A 17,520-nucleotide genomic window follows, 5' to 3' on the forward strand; every position below is an offset into this window, starting at 1 on the left:
GTAAAAAGCTCAGTATGCATGAAACAGCATTTCACCCCCCCCCCCCCTTTAAAAGTTGTTGTTGCAGCCCTCAACTGATGCTGATGTTGACATGTTGTGTTTTGGCCTGAAGCTCCACCCTCCACCTATCTACCAATCACAAAGTCAGTAGTGTTTCAGCATCTGGGTTGCCAGCTATACTCCAGTTACCACAGCTGCAGCCTATCTGGCAACCTCGAGTCAGGGGGGGTGGGGGACAGGGAGACACCTCTCTGCAGTAATTTGAAAGTGATTGCAGTACCAGTTTTGGCCACAATTTCCTTTAATTCAGGTCTGCATTATATTTTATACTAGGAGTTTTTTTTTGTTGTTGTTGGACTGCACTGTTTGTGCATGTTTTTCGATTCATTTTAAAAAATCAGCTCCTAAGAGTTGTGTATGAATCAGACTTCACTGGTTTGTGTTGTATGCTTTCGGGTTCACTATAAAGCACTGGATCCCTTATTTGTGAATCAGACTATTCTGGCTGAATGTTGTATTTGAATGCAGTTCGCTATTCTTTTGCTAAAAGTTTTCTTTTTGGTCACTCAATTAAGAAGCAAAGTTACATGCAAAACTATTGTAAAAGTTTTTCTCTAATCATGTAGTGCAATTTCAGTTGTTTTTGTGTTTCTACTGCATAGTCTTATTTAAAAGCCCCTCTTGTGCCCTCTGAATGTCCACCTTCAATTTCGTGAAACTTGCATCATTCATTAATGACTGATTATAATTTGTAATCTAAATATGGCCATCCAGATATAGAATTATAGACAAAAAGTTGTATCATGTTTTCTAATTTTCTCTGCTGCCATCCCCATTTATATGACTCAGCTTGATCCTGACCTGCCCCATACAGAAATATTCAGGCATGTAGAACTTCAGGGACATGACAAGGCTTGTAAAGCCTGTGGAATGATTGTGGTCTCTTTAAAAAAAAAAAAAATTCACTGCTTTTAACTGCAGTGGACCAAAACACATCATTCTCTGACAGGGCCACTTTGGCTTAATGATCTGGTTTATTGCCAGTGAGTAATAAGAAAAGACAAGATTCTGATTGCATTCATGATCAGCATTTTTTTCTAAGACTTGTCATCTGAAAAAGGATGTCAGGGAACTATGCAGCATTAAAGAGGAACTATGTTCAGCTCAAGACAACTTCCCTTTTTACTCCCCAGAGCGATTAAAAAATGGTTGTTTAATGATAAAACAAATTGGATTTATGAATTGAATTGTGTTTAAGCAGGTCTGCATTATATTTGAAGCAAGTGAACGTACGGTAAAAAGTGCCAGACTTTCATCAGCAACTTTGTTTGACAGATAAAACCCACAATATTGAGCTGTCATGTTTTGTCCACAGCCTCTTACCCACTTCCTTTTTGATGAAAAAACTGACCTGCATGGTTTCATGCTTTATTTACCTTACAAAAATAAATAATAATACAAATAAATAGGCTTTTTTATTTTAAAAGGACCGTAATCTGATTGCATCCTGCATGGATTAGCTGTTGGTTTATAAATGTTCATCATGTAGGTAGGGTTTAAATAATGGAGCTGCCAGAAGTGGGTGTAACATGCTGTACACTGGAAATAATATCAGCTGCAATTACAACACCAGCTCATACTGTACATTCCTAAACACAAACTTGGCTCTGAGAAGGGCACAGTAATCGTGTGATGTCAGTTCTGGGTTACATCACTGTCAGATCTTGAGCTCGAGCCTGCAGTCTCCCTCTCAGATACTGAAGCTTTCGCGCCTCGATCGCCTCCCGGTGACCGGTCCCAGTATAGCTGCCCCTCTGTTTTTTCTAATGGTGTTCGTTTTTAAAATAAGTTTAGTTTTAGTTAGTTATTTGATGCTATAAAAACGGGGGGTGTGACGTCATGATTGACAGCTGAGACTGACGGCTTCTCTGAGTGAAGTTGTCACTGAGGCACTAACGGACTTTTTTCGGAATTTTTGGGAACAGATTGGAGCTTTAGCTTTAATTTCTACATTTCCATAACTTTTTATTTCATACCAACATAATTAATTGTTCTGCATCTGTGAGAGTGTGGGCGGGCATTTGATATCGCAGCTGTACTTCCTGCTCTACTTCCTGCGCTCTACTGCGCAGACTCGGTCCCAAGATGTCCGCGCCGTGCAGGCCGCCTAAAGCTTCAAATCTGCCAAGCGGAAACGGATGATGTTGAGGCGTCCATATTTTTTTACGGTCTATGGTTGAGCTCTACAGGCGTATTATAGACAATATCAGATTTTTTCAATCGTCATTTTGAAATAAGATCACATGGGTTTATGACTCGAGATTGCGTTTTTTTTAAAGGGTTAGTTCACCCCAAAATTAAATGGATGTTATTAATGACTCACCCTAATGTCGTTCCACACCCGTAAGTCTGTTCATCTTCGGAACACAGTTTAAGATATTTTATATTTAGTCAGACAGTTTATCTAATTGTACACGCACTATACTGTCCATGTCCAGAAAGGTAATAAAAACATCATCAAAGTAGTCCATATGTGACATCAGTTGGTTAATTAGAATCTCTTGAAGCATCGAAAATACATTTTGGTCCAAAAATAAGAAAAACTGCGACCTTGTTCAGCATTGTCTTCCCTCCACGTTTGTTTCAATCCTCATATAAAGATTCAAACGGTTATGAATCAGCGTATTGATTCATGATTTGGATTCCGTGCCAAACTGCTGAAATCACATGACATTGGCGATCCGAATCATGAATCAATACGCTGATTCATGACTGTTTGAATCTTTATTTGAGGTTTGAAAACAAACGCGGAAGAGAAGACAATGCTGAATAAAGTCGTTGTTTTTGTTATTTTTGGACCAAAATGTATTTTGGATGCTTCAAGAGATTCTAATTAACCAACTGATGTCACATATGGACTACTGTGATGATGTTTTTATTCCTTATCTGGACATGGACAGTATAGTGTGCATACACTTGGATAGGCTCTCGGACTAAATATAAAATATCTTAAACTGTGTTCTGAAGATGAACGGAGATCTTACGGGTGTGGAACGACATTAGGGTAAGTCATTAATGACATCAATTTCATTTTTGGGTGAACTAACCCTTTAATGAATAATCGTGCAGTCCTGTATCTAATTTAGTTTTTATTTTGCATCATTAGATTTCATAGTAGATTTTAATTCAGTCTAACATCTGTGTTCAGTCTTAGCTTCCTTTTCCTAATTTAAAGTAGAAGCAGCGATGCGCCACCTCGGTAACTTTAGGCTGTGCACGACGGGCAATATGCATTTAAAGTAGTGATGGGCAACAGTGGTCAAGTACTTGAGTACTCGACGTGACTGCAACGACAACCCTGACTTTAAAAATATATTTTTCTGATTATGTTATTGGTTATCAATTAGAAAGTGTTAAAAAAGCATGCCTTCCAGACCAGAGAAATAAAGTCAAACTGAAGCGCGTGCTGCAGTAATGGCTGAAATCACTGTGATGATGAAATACAGTGCAAGATGTGATGCGCCAATCTGTTATATAGCATTATAATGAGAACACGATTGTAATAGAATGTTGTATTCTCTGTGATTTAGTTCCCCGTGTATCAGCTGTTAAAGAAAATCCACAATAAGTGTTACATCAGGATAGCGCAGTCAGGTTCATGTGCGCATCTGCATCCTTTTCTGCAGATGCAAGTTGTAACTTTTATGTTGTGAATAACTGATTCATCTCAAATAGGATGCGTTTGGTTGAGTTTAATAACCAGCGAGTAAAGTGCTGCCTTTATATTGGCTGGTGTTCATTCTCTTCAACTTCAGCTCAAATTGCGAACAGCCTGACATTATTGACTTTGGGTTACTTGAGACGGTCTTATTTTTTTTTAGATGGGCTATTTATTTTTCAAAATCATTGATGATATTAGTGCACTACAAATGAACTGGTTATATGCCTTTATTGATTGTTTTTATTCAAATTGATATTAAAAGATAAGGCCTATGAAATACTGAATCCAGGCAACAACAGACAGCAATGAATGGGTTAAACTCTAAACCAGCAAGAGTGTTAAATGACTCTGACATCTAAGGAGCAGTTGTCAACTGTTTACCAGTCATTAAAGTAAGAGAATTGAACATTTTAAACAAACAAAATATGAGAAAATGTGTTTTTAGTTGTGACAGTTGTTTTTAATCATGTACAATCCCCCCTCCTTTTTTAAAAAGCATGTTAAGGCCCCAAAAAGTGGAAAGGTTGAGAAAAAATTACCTGATGAAAACAATAAGGCCCTCAGATATCCAAAATGCCATCCCTTCTGCCTAAACAAGCAGTCCTCTCATTCTGCGAGTGCTTACTTATTGTTGTCTGTCTATGCACGTTACACAGTGCTTGCCAGAAGAGTTCTTGATTTTAACATCAAAACAAATGACACTCTTTAACTTTAATTCAGTGTGTGATTCTCATTTTCGAGTACATTTTTTTTTCAGGTCTCAGGCAGCAGATGCATCTGTCAGTGTTAACCACAGCAGTGTCAACATGTGTTATATGATGATAACATCACTGTGTTTCCCTAGAGACACTCTGTTCTTCATGATAGACTGCAGTGACCCACTCTCTTGTCTCTTCTACTCACTCTCTTCCTCATCACAAATCTCCTTCTGCTTTCCCCCCTCGAAGTTCCTCTCTCTACAAGTGATACACAAGTGGCTTCCTAAATAAGGCTAGATGTGTGCTTGCAAGTGATGTGTGCTTGCTAGTCCACCACGGCACACATGAAGGATGTCATCAGTATTTATCTCACTAAGGCTTACAGTTGTTTAACACAGTAGCCCAGTTCCTCAGGCCTGCTTTGTGTTTCCTCTTTCTCTGTCCTATAATTGTCTTGTCAGCAATTGCCATTCACTTTTGGCCATTAGCAGTTTAAGCAACAAGCAATTTTTCTGTCCATGCTAAATGTGAATTTGCTGCAAAACATGACATACAATAACAGCCAGTCAGATGTTTGTTTAGTGAATCGGTTCTGGACCAGCTGAAAAAATGAAAAACAAGTGAACGGCAAAATATTCTTCTAGCCTATATGCTGTGACAAACCAATTAATTAAATGAAATGGTAATTTTCAGTGAGAGTTTGGGATTTGTAGCAGTTAAATCAGTGTCAGCAGCACGAACTTCTCTTTACAGGAGAGATTTATTGCATTTATTGCAAATATGAGGTTTTGACTCATGAGGGGAATGGAGGAAGTAGGAGGAGGAGGGCACTTTCATTCTGACAGTCGATGCTGTGAGGTGTGAAAAAAGTTGCCCATTTTCAAAGATAGGATAAGATATTTTTTGTGAATGTTTTGATGTCTTATTTTTTTCCTGTCAACTATTAAACCTCTTGCTTGCCTTGTTGCCATGGTTTCCAAACATTTCCTTTATTTATGTTAATGCTTACTATCTGTGATATCAACTATATAGAGAGGCAGGAGTGTTTTGCACAGAACGATGTGGTACTATTATTAACATGTTTTAAATAATTACTAATGATTGTTGTTATTTTATTATTATTAATAATAATGAAATGTAGTAACAATGAGCGTACACTGCTGTTAATTTTTTTGAAAGTCTATTATGATCACTACAGTTTATTTGTATTTATATATAACATGTATTTAATCACAAGTACAAAAACAATCAGTAATATTGTGAAATATTACAATTAGATTTTTTTGTTGCTTTTTTAATATACATTGCTAATGTAATATGTAGTAATATGCAATTTATTCCTGTGATGCAAAGCTGAATTTTTAGCAGCCATTACTCCTGTCTTCAGTCACATGATCTGTTTTTGCTCAAAAATTTCTTATTATTATCAATGTTCAAAGCATTGTTTATAGCACTTGCAGTATGCTATCTTGAACGTAGCCAGTTTTTTTTTGTCTCATATTTGTTTCATGTTTTGTTCTAGAGTGATGGCGTCCACAGTAACTCTCGAAGATGCTCTGTCTAATGTGGACCTGCTGGAGGAGCTGCCGCTCCCGGATCAGCAGCCCTGCATCGAGCCTCTGCCCTCGTCCCTCATTTACCAGGTAACAACTGACCCCAGAGCAGCCCATCATCTTGTTGCCTTACTTTTCAGGCCGTGTGGCACACTGAATCTAGCACTTCTGGGTATTTTAGAATATATAAACCCAAATTACCTAAACGCATACAAAACAGTGCTTGCATAACCGTACTGTTGCTTTTTGCCACCCTTAGCCCAACTTCAACACCAACTTTGAGGACCGCAATGCCTTTGTGACAGGCATCGCCCGTTACATCGAGCAGGCCACCGTCCACTCCAACATGGTAAGATTCCCTCAGCATTTCCACACAAACAGCTTTGGTTGTTCCACTCAACTTCATGGGTTGCCCTTCTTTAATTCACTAAAACCCAAGTCTATCACAGCTCTGTAAAGCTAACCTCGGCTGTCTGAACCAGTCTGTCAAGCCAGCTCTCTGGAAGCCTTGCTAAAGGAGTCGGTCAGGGGCTTGAAATGATTCAAGAGGGCCCATTAGAGTCTCTCATTGTTCGCGTTCACCATGCTCATTTGAGGAGCCTGGCCAAGCAAAGTGGGCCGCTCTGAATGGTTTTTGTACTGAATGTGAACTGCTATGTGCTCTATTAGTGATGGGTAATAGCTGTCAGGGACTGTTTGGCTTCAGTGAGGAATTGAGGAGTGTGTGTATGGAAGTAGTTTCACACACTGAGTGAAAGTTTTTTTTTTTACTCTAGCATAAATTTTCGAAGTTGTTAAGATTTTAAGATTAAGTGGGTTAATCTGTTCTTTGGGAGTATATTCAACATGTGTATAAAGGTTTATTGTTGTTAATTTTTTTTAAATGATTATTATTTTTATTACTAGTGGTAGTACTGTTGTATTTAATAGAATATCTTATCATTAATTATACATTTACATTTTCATCACAATTTGAGTCACAAAAATTCACAGTATTAAAACATTTTAAAATTAATAATTTATTTCAATGAAGTAATACTTTATAGAATAATCTAGAAATTATGTAGAATCATAAATATTATTTCTTCATTAACTTCATAACTGGTTTCTGTATCCTAAAACGGAAGGAGGGAAGGAAGGAAGGAAGGAAGGAAGGAAGGAAGGAAGGAAGGAAGGAAGGAAGGAAGGAAGGAAGGAAGGAAGGAAGGAAGGAAGGAAGGAAGGAAGGAAGGAAGGAAGGAAGGAAGGAAGGAAGGAATTCAATTACTCGAGTGTATTTTCATTTCGTAATGACATTTTGCTGTGTTGCAGAATGAGATGTTAGAGGAAGGACAGGAGTATGCTGTGATGCTGTATACATGGAGAAGCTGTTCAAGAGCTATCCCTCAGGTAAAATATTTATGCCCAAAGCCTCACTCAAAACTCACAACACCACCAACACAGAGTAGTAGTCTTGATTTGACCCTGTCTATCTGTCCCTCTTTCAGGTGAAGTGTAATGAACAGCCTAATAGAGTGGAGATCTATGAGAAAACAGTGGAGGTGCTCGAGCCTGAAGTCACCAAACTAATGAACTTCATGTACTTTCAGGTAACATTTAACGCTATTTTCAGAATTTCGGTACAGGATGTTGTAAGAATACACTAATGCTTCACTCTCATTTTTCTTTACTCCCAGAGGACAGCAATAGATCGCTTCTGTGGGGAAGTGCGACGTCTTTGTCATGCTGAGCGGAGGAAGGACTTTGTGTCTGAAGCCTATCTGTTAACACTGGGGAAGTTCATCAACATGTTTGCCGTGCTGGACGAACTTAAGAACATGAAGTGCAGCGTCAAAAATGATCACTCCGCCTACAAGAGGTAACCACAGACTGCTTTCTATGAGCCTCAGTTCTGCATCTGGCCTAGTCATTAATACATGCAGCATCTAGATGGCAGTCATGCTACATCTTCTAGTCAGTTGTTATCGCTGATCCGTACATGCTTTTTTTTGGTACTCATTTGGAATTAAACAGACATTTCAAACCAGGAAAAATGTTACACTTACACTACTGTTATAGAATTAAGGGGCCAGTAAGATTTTTGTAATGTCTTTGAAAGAAGTCTCCTATGTTCAACAAGGCTGCATTACTTTGATCAAAAACACAATGAAACCGTAATATTGTGATCTATTACAATTTCAAATGAACCCTTTTCTAATTCTATATATTTTTTGATGTAATTTATGTCTGTAATGGCAAAGCTGAATTTTCATCAGCCATTACTTCAGTCTTTAGCGACATCAGAAATCATTCTAAAATACTGAATTTGTTCTCAAGATTAATTTCTTCTTATCAATGCTGAAAACAGTTGTTCTAATTAATATTTTTTGTGGAAACCATGATGCATTATTTTCAGGATTCTTTGATGGATAGAACTTGACGAAGTTCAGCCTTTATTTAGTGCATTTATGCAGTCAATACAAAATGATGATAAACAGAACAGAGATTCTGCACAGAAACTGCATGCCATCATATCCCTCAAGAGATCTAGTTTTAGTCTCCCTGCTCTTTCAAAGTGTTTGTGTATATTTGAGTTTATTTTCAGCATGCCCACTGAACACACTTCATGAAATGTCAAATTTGTCAACCACTCATCCAGTTTTCCACCATGTCATCTAACTTTCCTCGTCACTCTCTTGCTGCCATTCTCTGTTTCTATTGCTGTTTATTCTGTGTGTCATTTCAGGGCTCAGTAGATATGACTTTTCCTGCATTTTTACTTTCCTCACAACAAAAAACAAATGCAAAATACACTATATTAACAAAAGTATTGGGAAACCCCTCATAAATCATTGAATTCAGGTGTTCCAATCACTTTCATGGCCAAATTTGTATAAAATAAAGCACCTAGGCATGCAGACTGCTTCTACAAACATTTGTGAAAGAATGGGTCGCTCTCAGGAGCTCAGTGAATTCAAGCATGACACTGTGATAGGTTGCCTCCTGTGCAATAGGTCCATTCGTGAAATTTCCTCACTGGTCAACTGTTAGTGGTATTGTTACAAAGTGGAAACAATTGGGAACAACAGCAACTCAGCCACAACATGGTAGGCCACGTAAAATTACAGAGTGAGATCATAAGTCATCATTGTTCTGCAGTGTGAATAGCTACAGACCTCCAAACTTTGTGTGGCCTTTAGATTAGTTCAAAAACAATGCATTGAGAGCTTCATGGAATGGGTTTCCATGGCCGAGCAGCTGCATCCAAGCCTTACATCACCAAGTGCAATGGTGTAAAGCACGCAGTGATGAATCACGCTTCTCTGTCTGGCAATCTGATGTGATGGGCGAGTCTGGGTTTGTCAGTTACCAGGAGAACCGTACTTACCTTACTGCATTGTGCCCAGTGTAAAGTTGAGTGGAGGGGGGATTATGATGTGGGGTGTACATTCATTTCTAATGCTTCTTTTACACTTTTGCAGGAACCAATAACAGACTGTTATTCCACCTGGCACGTTATTGGTGTGTTTAACACAATGACAGATAGAGAAGTGATGGGTTGTTGCCTGTTGATCACACCTCTTGTGGTCTGATTGGTTGAAGGACTATCCAATTGCATACAGAGTTATATAAATAATGCCAATTGATCACACCTCTTGTGCAGTAGAAAATACAGTGCAATGTATCCCCAGACCAATGTTCAATTTTAAATTGAGCTTGGTCTGGTGATAGCCAGACAAGCTTGGCCCCTTTGTTCCAGTGAAAGAAACTCTTAATGCTTTACCATATCAAGACATTTTGGACAATGTCATGCTCCCAACTTTGTGGGAACAGTTTGGGGATGGCCCCTTCCTGTTCCAGCATGACTGCGCACCAGTGCACAAAGCAAGGTCCATAAAGAGTTTGGTGTGGAGGAACTTGACTGCCTTGCACCTTAAACCTGATAGATCACCTTTGGGATGAATTGAGAGCTTGAGTGGAGACTGTGAGCCAGGCCTTATCGAGCCAGTGCTTGACCTCACAAATGTGCTTTTAAAAGAATGGTCAGAAAATTCCCATAAACACACTCATAAACCTTGTGGAAAGCCTTCCCAGGAGAGTTGAAGCTGTTATAGCTGCAAAGGGTGGGCCAACTCCAATTTGTTTTGTCATGAATTAAATATACCGTAATTGTTTGTTGTAGTGACAAAACGGCTGAATTGACCTCATTGTGATATGTCCTCCATAATTCTTTCTCTTCTTTACTTATATTGTCCTCTCTGTCCATAAGAGCTGCCCAGTTCCTGAGGAAAATGTCCGAGCCGTCCTCCATTCAGGAATCTCAGAACTTATCCATGTTTCTGGCAAACCACAACAAGATCACTCAGGTGCCACACCATCTTTTGTAAACTAACACTTGCATTGAATATAAAGTATCTAAACAAACAGAGCGTTCTTGAACACTGAAATTCTCTGAATTTACTCTGAATTTACACTACTGTGTCTTTATACAGCAGCATAATAAACACAAATACATGTAGCAGGGCTTCAGACATGTTCTGTGTATGAGTTACTTATCTTGACGGGTATCTCTGTTTCAGTCCCTACAGCAGCAGCTTGAGGTGATTAGTGGATTTGATGAGCTGTTGGCAGACATTGTTAACCTGTGTGTTGACTACTATGAAAACAAGATGTACCTCACTCCCAGTGAGAAACACATGCTGCTCAAAGTAAGCATGAACACACTGACATTTACACACTATCCTCTAGCGTTTTTATAGCCATTGTTCCACATAGTTTGTTTTGACTGTCTTGTAGGTGATGGGCTTTGGTCTCTATCTCATGGATGGAAACAACAGCAACATCTACAAACTGGAAGCCAAGAAAAGAATCAATCTCACAAAGATTGACAAGTTTTTCAAGGTGCGTGTCTCTGCTTTTGATGATGTAATGGTCATGAAATCTGAAAATGAAAGTGAACTTGTCACACTCATAGTCTGACCACTTGTGTTAGGGTCACCTGAGAAAGATTTTGATGTGATTTGACATTCTGCTCTACCCCTACAGCAATTGCAAGTAGTGCCTTTGTTTGGTGACATGCAGATTGAACTGTCCCGCTATATTAAAACCAGCGCCCACTATGAGGAAAACAAGTCCAGGTGAGTGCCCTAGTAGGCCATATTTAAATAGGAACGCTGTTGCTTACAGATGTTTTTTAGCTTACTTTAATTGAAGGAAGAAATCTGCCCTTCCAAAACGTTTTTGGAATGCAGAAGATATTTTTAACAATGAACTGGCTGGTCTTTTCCAAGAAACTGATATTGCAAATCCATCATAAGTTTTATAAGTTGCCTATGTCCACATGTTGTTTTTTTGTTGTTGTAACATTTGGAAAAATGGAACTGTAAAATTGAGAAATGTTAACAGAGGTTAACAGTGCACAATTCTGAATAAAAAAATGGTCTATTTGAGTATTTGGGTGAAGTATTTATTAGATCCTTCCGTGTTTTTTAAATTGCCTGGCCTCTTCCATCCTCTAGGTGGTCGTGCACATCTTCAGGCAGTAGTCCGCAATATAATATCTGCGAGCAGATGATTCAAATCCGTGAAGATCATATGCGCTTCATTTCTGAGCTGGCTCGCTACAGCAACAGTGAGGTGAGAGGTTTTCTTCACTGTCTTTTTAAACATGCTGTGTGGACTCCACAGTCACCGTGCACTGATTCATATTGCCATGACGTTGATGGGGGGAGGCAAAATGTCTGTTACCCAATCTGCCAAATGACTTGCTCTTTCTAAACATAAGAACTCTGACGAAGTTAGTTCTCTGAGTCGGTCTCAGAGAAAACACTTTTTTTTTTTTTTAAACCAAAATTTTGGCTGCAGTAATCATCCTCGATATTAACAAAATGTATTTAATCTACCGCTGCTACATACTTTTTGTTAAACATCCTGGATGTGATTTACCTGTAAATTATAGAAATGTGTAAAACAAATGTATGTATAAAATGTATGTATGTATATATATATATATATATATGTGTGTATATATGTATATATATGTATGTATATATGTATGTATGTATGTATATATATATACATACATTTATACATACATACATACATATATATATATATATATATATATATATATATATATATATATATATATATATATATATATATATATATATATATATATATATATATACTTTTTTATGGTCAGTAAGAGTTATTTTAATATAATTTTTATAATGTAATCAATTCCTGTAATGCAAACACACACACACACACAAACGTCTGGTTCACTATCTTTGTGGGAACTCTCCATAGATGTAATGGTTTTTATACCGTATTTTCTATCCCCCTACACTGCCCCTGCCCCTTAACCTACTCATCACAGGAAACATTCTGCATTTTTACTTTCTCAAAAAAAGTCATCCTGTATGATTTATAAGCTTTGTGAAAAGTGGGGGCCGCTGGCTGGTTCCCACAATGTAGGTTTTACTATCCTTATGGGGACATTTGGTCCCCACAAAGTAATATAAACAAGGGCACACACACACACACACACACACACACACACACACACACACACACACACACACACACACACACACACACACACACACACACACACACACACACACACACACACACACACAACGTCCCAAAAAATTGGGGTCAGTAAGATTTTTACTTTTAATCAGCAAGGATGCTTGACATTGATTGAACATTTATCAAAGAATTCTGAAAAATATATATTGCGTTTTTCACAAAAATATGAAACCGCACAACTGTTTTCAACATCAAATCATGTGGACCATGTAACACTGAAGACTGGAGTAATGACTGCTAAAAATTCAGCTTTTTCATCACAGGAATAAATTACATTATTTATTTATATATATATGTACGGTATACTGTAGTTCTTATGGTAAATCTGATTTTTCCTTAGCTGAAAATGAGCTAGTTAGACTGAATTAGGCCTCAGCATACTCAATGCGGAAAAATCTCTTTCAGAAATGCACTAATGGTTGTAATCATACAGCTTAATGAGAATCAGAATCTACGGTGGCTTACGTTGCTTTTGTTGAGTTTGTTTTGGCTTTCAGGAATATTCATTAGCCGTGGGAGAGTGAGCAGCTCTCGCTTCATACACTATTCCCTTTTTCACAGCTGATTGGTTTCGAGGCTCGGTCTTCATACTCAAAGTTTGCATTCAGTGCCACTGGGGTCGGCAGTCTTACAGATGAATATGGAAATGTGAGGGCAGGAGGCTAGCGTGGGTTTGAATTAAGACATGGCAGCAGCACTGTAATGAGAACATATCGGCAGCCCAGAAGACAACTGGGGTCCGCTATCAGTGACAGCAGCCCAGTGACGAGGAGAAGCGGAGAGAAATTAGCTTGTTCGTTCCACAGCTATGGTTGTCAGATGTCAGGGGTTTTGACACTGTGTTTGTATCTTGCGCTGTCTTGGATTTCTGAGACAAATACATAGATGCAGGGGTTTGGCATTTCTTCCTCTGTTTGTTCATTTCGAATGCAGCCCCTGCTCCTGTAGGATGCGGCAGGTATCCTGGTGTTTTGTCATTAGCTTGTGTGATGAGATTTAAGTGGTTCATTAATTTGCTCGCTTTCTGCCTAATGACAGTAGTTGTGTTAGATGTTATGTTATCTTGTTTACTTGCTGTGTATCATTGCTTCCTTTTCTCATTTTTGCAGGTGGTGACCGGCTCAGGGCGTCAGGAGTCTCAGAAGACTGACTCTGAATATAGGAAGTTGTTTGATCTGGCTCTGCAGGGCCTGCAGCTGCTCTCTCAGTGGAGTGCTCAGGTCATGGAAGTGGTGAGTGGACTTGTCACACGCATTTGTGTATGTGAACTGAACACCAGCCAGGGAAACTTTTGACCCATGAAGATTATGTGGGTGATGCTTGGCTGGATTCATGGTGCTCATTAATATATCTGCATTAAAAAAAGCCGTCAGAATATTGTCAAACTGTCTTAAAATTGAATCAAAAAAAAAAAAAAACTGCAAAATTCAATTTTGAGTTTCAGGTTTGTTGAAGCTGTGGATACCCTGTAAAACAGTAGAGATTTCTACGGAGCCCTAAAGGGACATATTGATAGAAAACAATTAGTGCTGGGCAATCTATTCATCGCAACTAATCACATCCAATAAAAAGTTTGTGTTCACATAATATATTTGTGTGTACTGTGTATATTTATTAAAGGGTTAGTCCACCCAAAAGTTCCTCTTTGCCCCAGGAAGAGAGGGAAGCTTTAGTTGGCTTGGCTGGGTGATCCACACTCCCTTGAAACAAAGTCAGTCACTCTCTAGGCAAAAAATAAAAGACACAGAAGTTAGATGTGCACTGTGTGAGAGTCAAAGCAGCTCTCCCCTTGTTCCTCCTGGCTGGAGCTTTTACCTGCCTCTGGTTGATTGCCTCATGGTCTTCAGCTGGGACCTGTCAGGTGTTGTCCTAATTAGCTTTGCCACGGTACATTCTTGGGCTAAATGTTTGCATTTCCAGCCCCCCAAAAAACTTTCCGTTCACTTGTAAAACTTTATAAAAATATGTTTTCCTCCCATCTCATATTTTGTTTCTTCAACATGTCCCTTTAGGGGCTCTGTAGATTTGCATACAATAAAGTACAAAACTTTAAGACCACTCTGAATGCTCAAAAATAATAAGTATTTTTTATGCTATGTGTATTTTGGCATATAAATAAATATTTAAGATGTTAAAATGCAAAATTAAGATGTTTCTAGGTCAGTAAATAAACACATTTTCTATTAACTTCTACAAAAGCTGAGATTTTCCTTTATCTTGATGCATCCCTTACACACGAGGTGTTTTTCTTGAGGTGACACAGACTTGACTCTTGATATCTTTCCCCTCTCTTTGTCTTTTGTTACTCTCAGCTGGGGCTGTCATGATTCCTTTATTAAATTTGAGTACTCGATAAAAAAAAAAAATCCTAGATTGCACTTTACCTTTTCCACTTTACCATTTCCACAGACGAAAATCCATAAACCGTATTAATAGACCTTTTTCTAAGGCTGCAAAATATATGGCAAACCATTTAAAACCATACAATAGCATAGTATGGAGCTATTTCAGTCTCATTAAAGATAAATACACACACAGGATACACAAATGCACACACATGATTCATAAATGCACACACAGGATACACAAATGCACTCACATGATTCATAAATGCACACACAGGATACACAAATGCACAAAAAAATTCACAAATGCACACACAAAATTTAAAAAGCACAGAAGATTCACAAATGCACACAATTCATAAATGCACACAAAATTCATAAATACACACAAAATTCATAAATACAAACAAAATTAAGAAATGCAAAGAAAATGTCAAGATTCAGAAATGCACAGGGCAAGATTCAAAATTGTATTTCTGATGCACACACAAATATATCTCGATTTACAAACTGCTTGCGGTCTGTGAACTTCACTGCATTTGTGTGTGAATTTTGAGACTCCCCTGACTTGGCTCGACACACAAATGCCCTTTTTAAAACAGGGAATGATCAGCAGCCAATCAGATATCACCCTCGTTTTAGCCAATCACAAGAACACACCCCACATGGGGGGTTGTTAACTTATAAGCAACGACAGGGGAGCGGTAAGTATAGGTAGGCCGAGGTAGGCCCGAGCTGCTACCTCGGCTTGGGGCGACAGACTCGCTAGCTTATGTTGAATGTTGCACAATTACATTACATACGGTTAACATTAACAATTAAACAACATCTCATAACAAGGAGATAACTAGCTTAACACGTTAAGTTATACTTACCGCTCCCCTGTCGTTGCCATAAGCCATGTCTTCAGGTCTCAATTCTCAACTGACTGACAGACAGACAGACAGACAGACAGACAGACAGACAGAACTCCGCAGCACTGGCAGCACCTGTGTTCATGTGATTGGCTTATAAGTTAACAACCCCCCATGTGGGGTGCGTTCTTGTGATTGGCTAAAACGAGGGTGATATCTGATTGGCTGCTGATCATTCCCTGTTTTAAAAAGGGCATTTGTGTGTCGAGCCAAGTCAGGGGAGTCTCAAAATTCACACACAAATGCAGTGAAGTTCACAGACCGCAAGCAGTTTGTAAATCGAGATATATTTGTGTGTGCATCAGAAATACAATTTTGAATCTTGCCCTGTGCATTTCTGAATCCTGAGCGCATTTGTAAATTTTCTTTGCATTTCTTAATTTTGTGTGTATTTATGAATTTTGTGTGTATTTATGAATTTTGTGTGCATTTATGAATTTTGTGTGCATTTGTGAATCTTCTGTGCTTTTTAAATTTTGTGTGTGCATTTATGAATCATGTGTGTGCATTTGTGTATCCTGTGTGTGCATTTATGAATCATGTGTGTGCATTTGTGTATCCTGTGTGTGTATTTATCTTTAATGAGACTGAAATAGCTCCATATAGTTCCATTGTGAATTCACAAAGGCTTCACATTGATTCTGTATATGCGCTTTGATAATTCGCATGTGTGTAGGTTATGGGCGTTTGAAAGTAAATGCTGCTCCACATAAACTGTTAATATTTACATGCATGGAGCATGTCTCATTGTAAAGAACTGGCCAAATATTAAAGTGAACATTTAAATTAAATGCCATTGGGCCAATATTAATCAAACGAGGATTTGATCTGAACAAAAACAACAGAAACATCTGTTAAAGGGTCATGAATCCCCAAAACACTTTTTTTGAGATGTAAACAGATATGTATAGGCTGTGAAAAAGTTTTTCATTTCTGTCTTCCGGTTTGAAAAGCTGAGTCGGAACAACGTCACAAATGCTGACGTCAGTGTGTGCTTTCGGCCCATGTATGGACTGGTGGGGACATGCTGCCGTTGACCGTTCCGAGTGATTCCCGATATATATTCATGACACAAAGCTTATTCAGTCCAATCACTGCGCTGTAGTATGCATACACTATAACTTATTTAATATGCATGAGACAGTCACTTCTGTCAGGCTCGTCTTCCATCATTATTGTAGAGACATGGTAGGGAATTTTTGGAAGCAGCGTGTGGAAAAGTCAAGGAGGAAAGTGAGGCGTTGTGTATGTTTATGTATTTCGAGTCATTTTAAAGGCTATTGTTTGCGTAGGTCTATTTTTATTACAAAAAAAGGTAAACATCAAAACAATCCACTGATTACTTGATTTACCAAAATATTAGTTAGTGACAGCCCGACTGTCTCACAGACTTAACTATATTCTTTGCCCTTTGTTATTTGATTAACATTAAAAACAGACAGCAGCAGGTATATTAGGTGGCTGTCACTTTTAAGACCTAATGCACGGAGCAAATACAATGTGACACATGCGTTTTATTATTTATCAGTTGTGTATGTTCACTTAAGACATAACTGACAATGTGTATTAGGATTCTTGTCAAGGTGGGCATTTTGACATCCTTTTATGTGTCCGTTCAAGCACAAGCAGATGTAAAAAAGGCTTTCTGTGTGTGCAAAGTACACATGAGTGCTGTCTGAGTGAAGTGCCCAGTCTCTGAGAGCTGCTTAATTG

At 38.4% G+C, this 17,520-nt stretch overlaps 1 protein-coding gene across 1 annotated transcript in view; it reads left to right on the plus strand.

Annotated features, from left to right (window-relative positions):
• The window catches only part of cyfip1 (cytoplasmic FMR1 interacting protein 1), a 48,998-nt gene that overhangs the window by 5,179 nt on the left and 26,299 nt on the right, over nt 1-17,520 (plus strand). The window contains exons 2-12 of the mRNA XM_067459950.1: nt 5,942-6,062; nt 6,232-6,321; nt 7,284-7,361; nt 7,460-7,561; nt 7,649-7,830; nt 10,222-10,318; nt 10,532-10,660; nt 10,749-10,853; nt 10,998-11,089; nt 11,471-11,588; nt 13,658-13,780. Coding sequence (XP_067316051.1) covers nt 5,946-6,062; nt 6,232-6,321; nt 7,284-7,361; nt 7,460-7,561; nt 7,649-7,830; nt 10,222-10,318; nt 10,532-10,660; nt 10,749-10,853; nt 10,998-11,089; nt 11,471-11,588; nt 13,658-13,780 — 1,233 coding nt within the window. The 5' untranslated portion in view covers nt 5,942-5,945. The remainder of the gene's footprint in view (nt 1-5,941; nt 6,063-6,231; nt 6,322-7,283; nt 7,362-7,459; nt 7,562-7,648; nt 7,831-10,221; nt 10,319-10,531; nt 10,661-10,748; nt 10,854-10,997; nt 11,090-11,470; nt 11,589-13,657; nt 13,781-17,520) is intronic.

This window comes from Pseudorasbora parva, chromosome 12 (assembly GCF_024679245.1).
Source record: "Pseudorasbora parva isolate DD20220531a chromosome 12, ASM2467924v1, whole genome shotgun sequence".
Classification (NCBI taxonomy): Eukaryota; Metazoa; Chordata; class Actinopteri; order Cypriniformes; family Gobionidae; genus Pseudorasbora; species Pseudorasbora parva.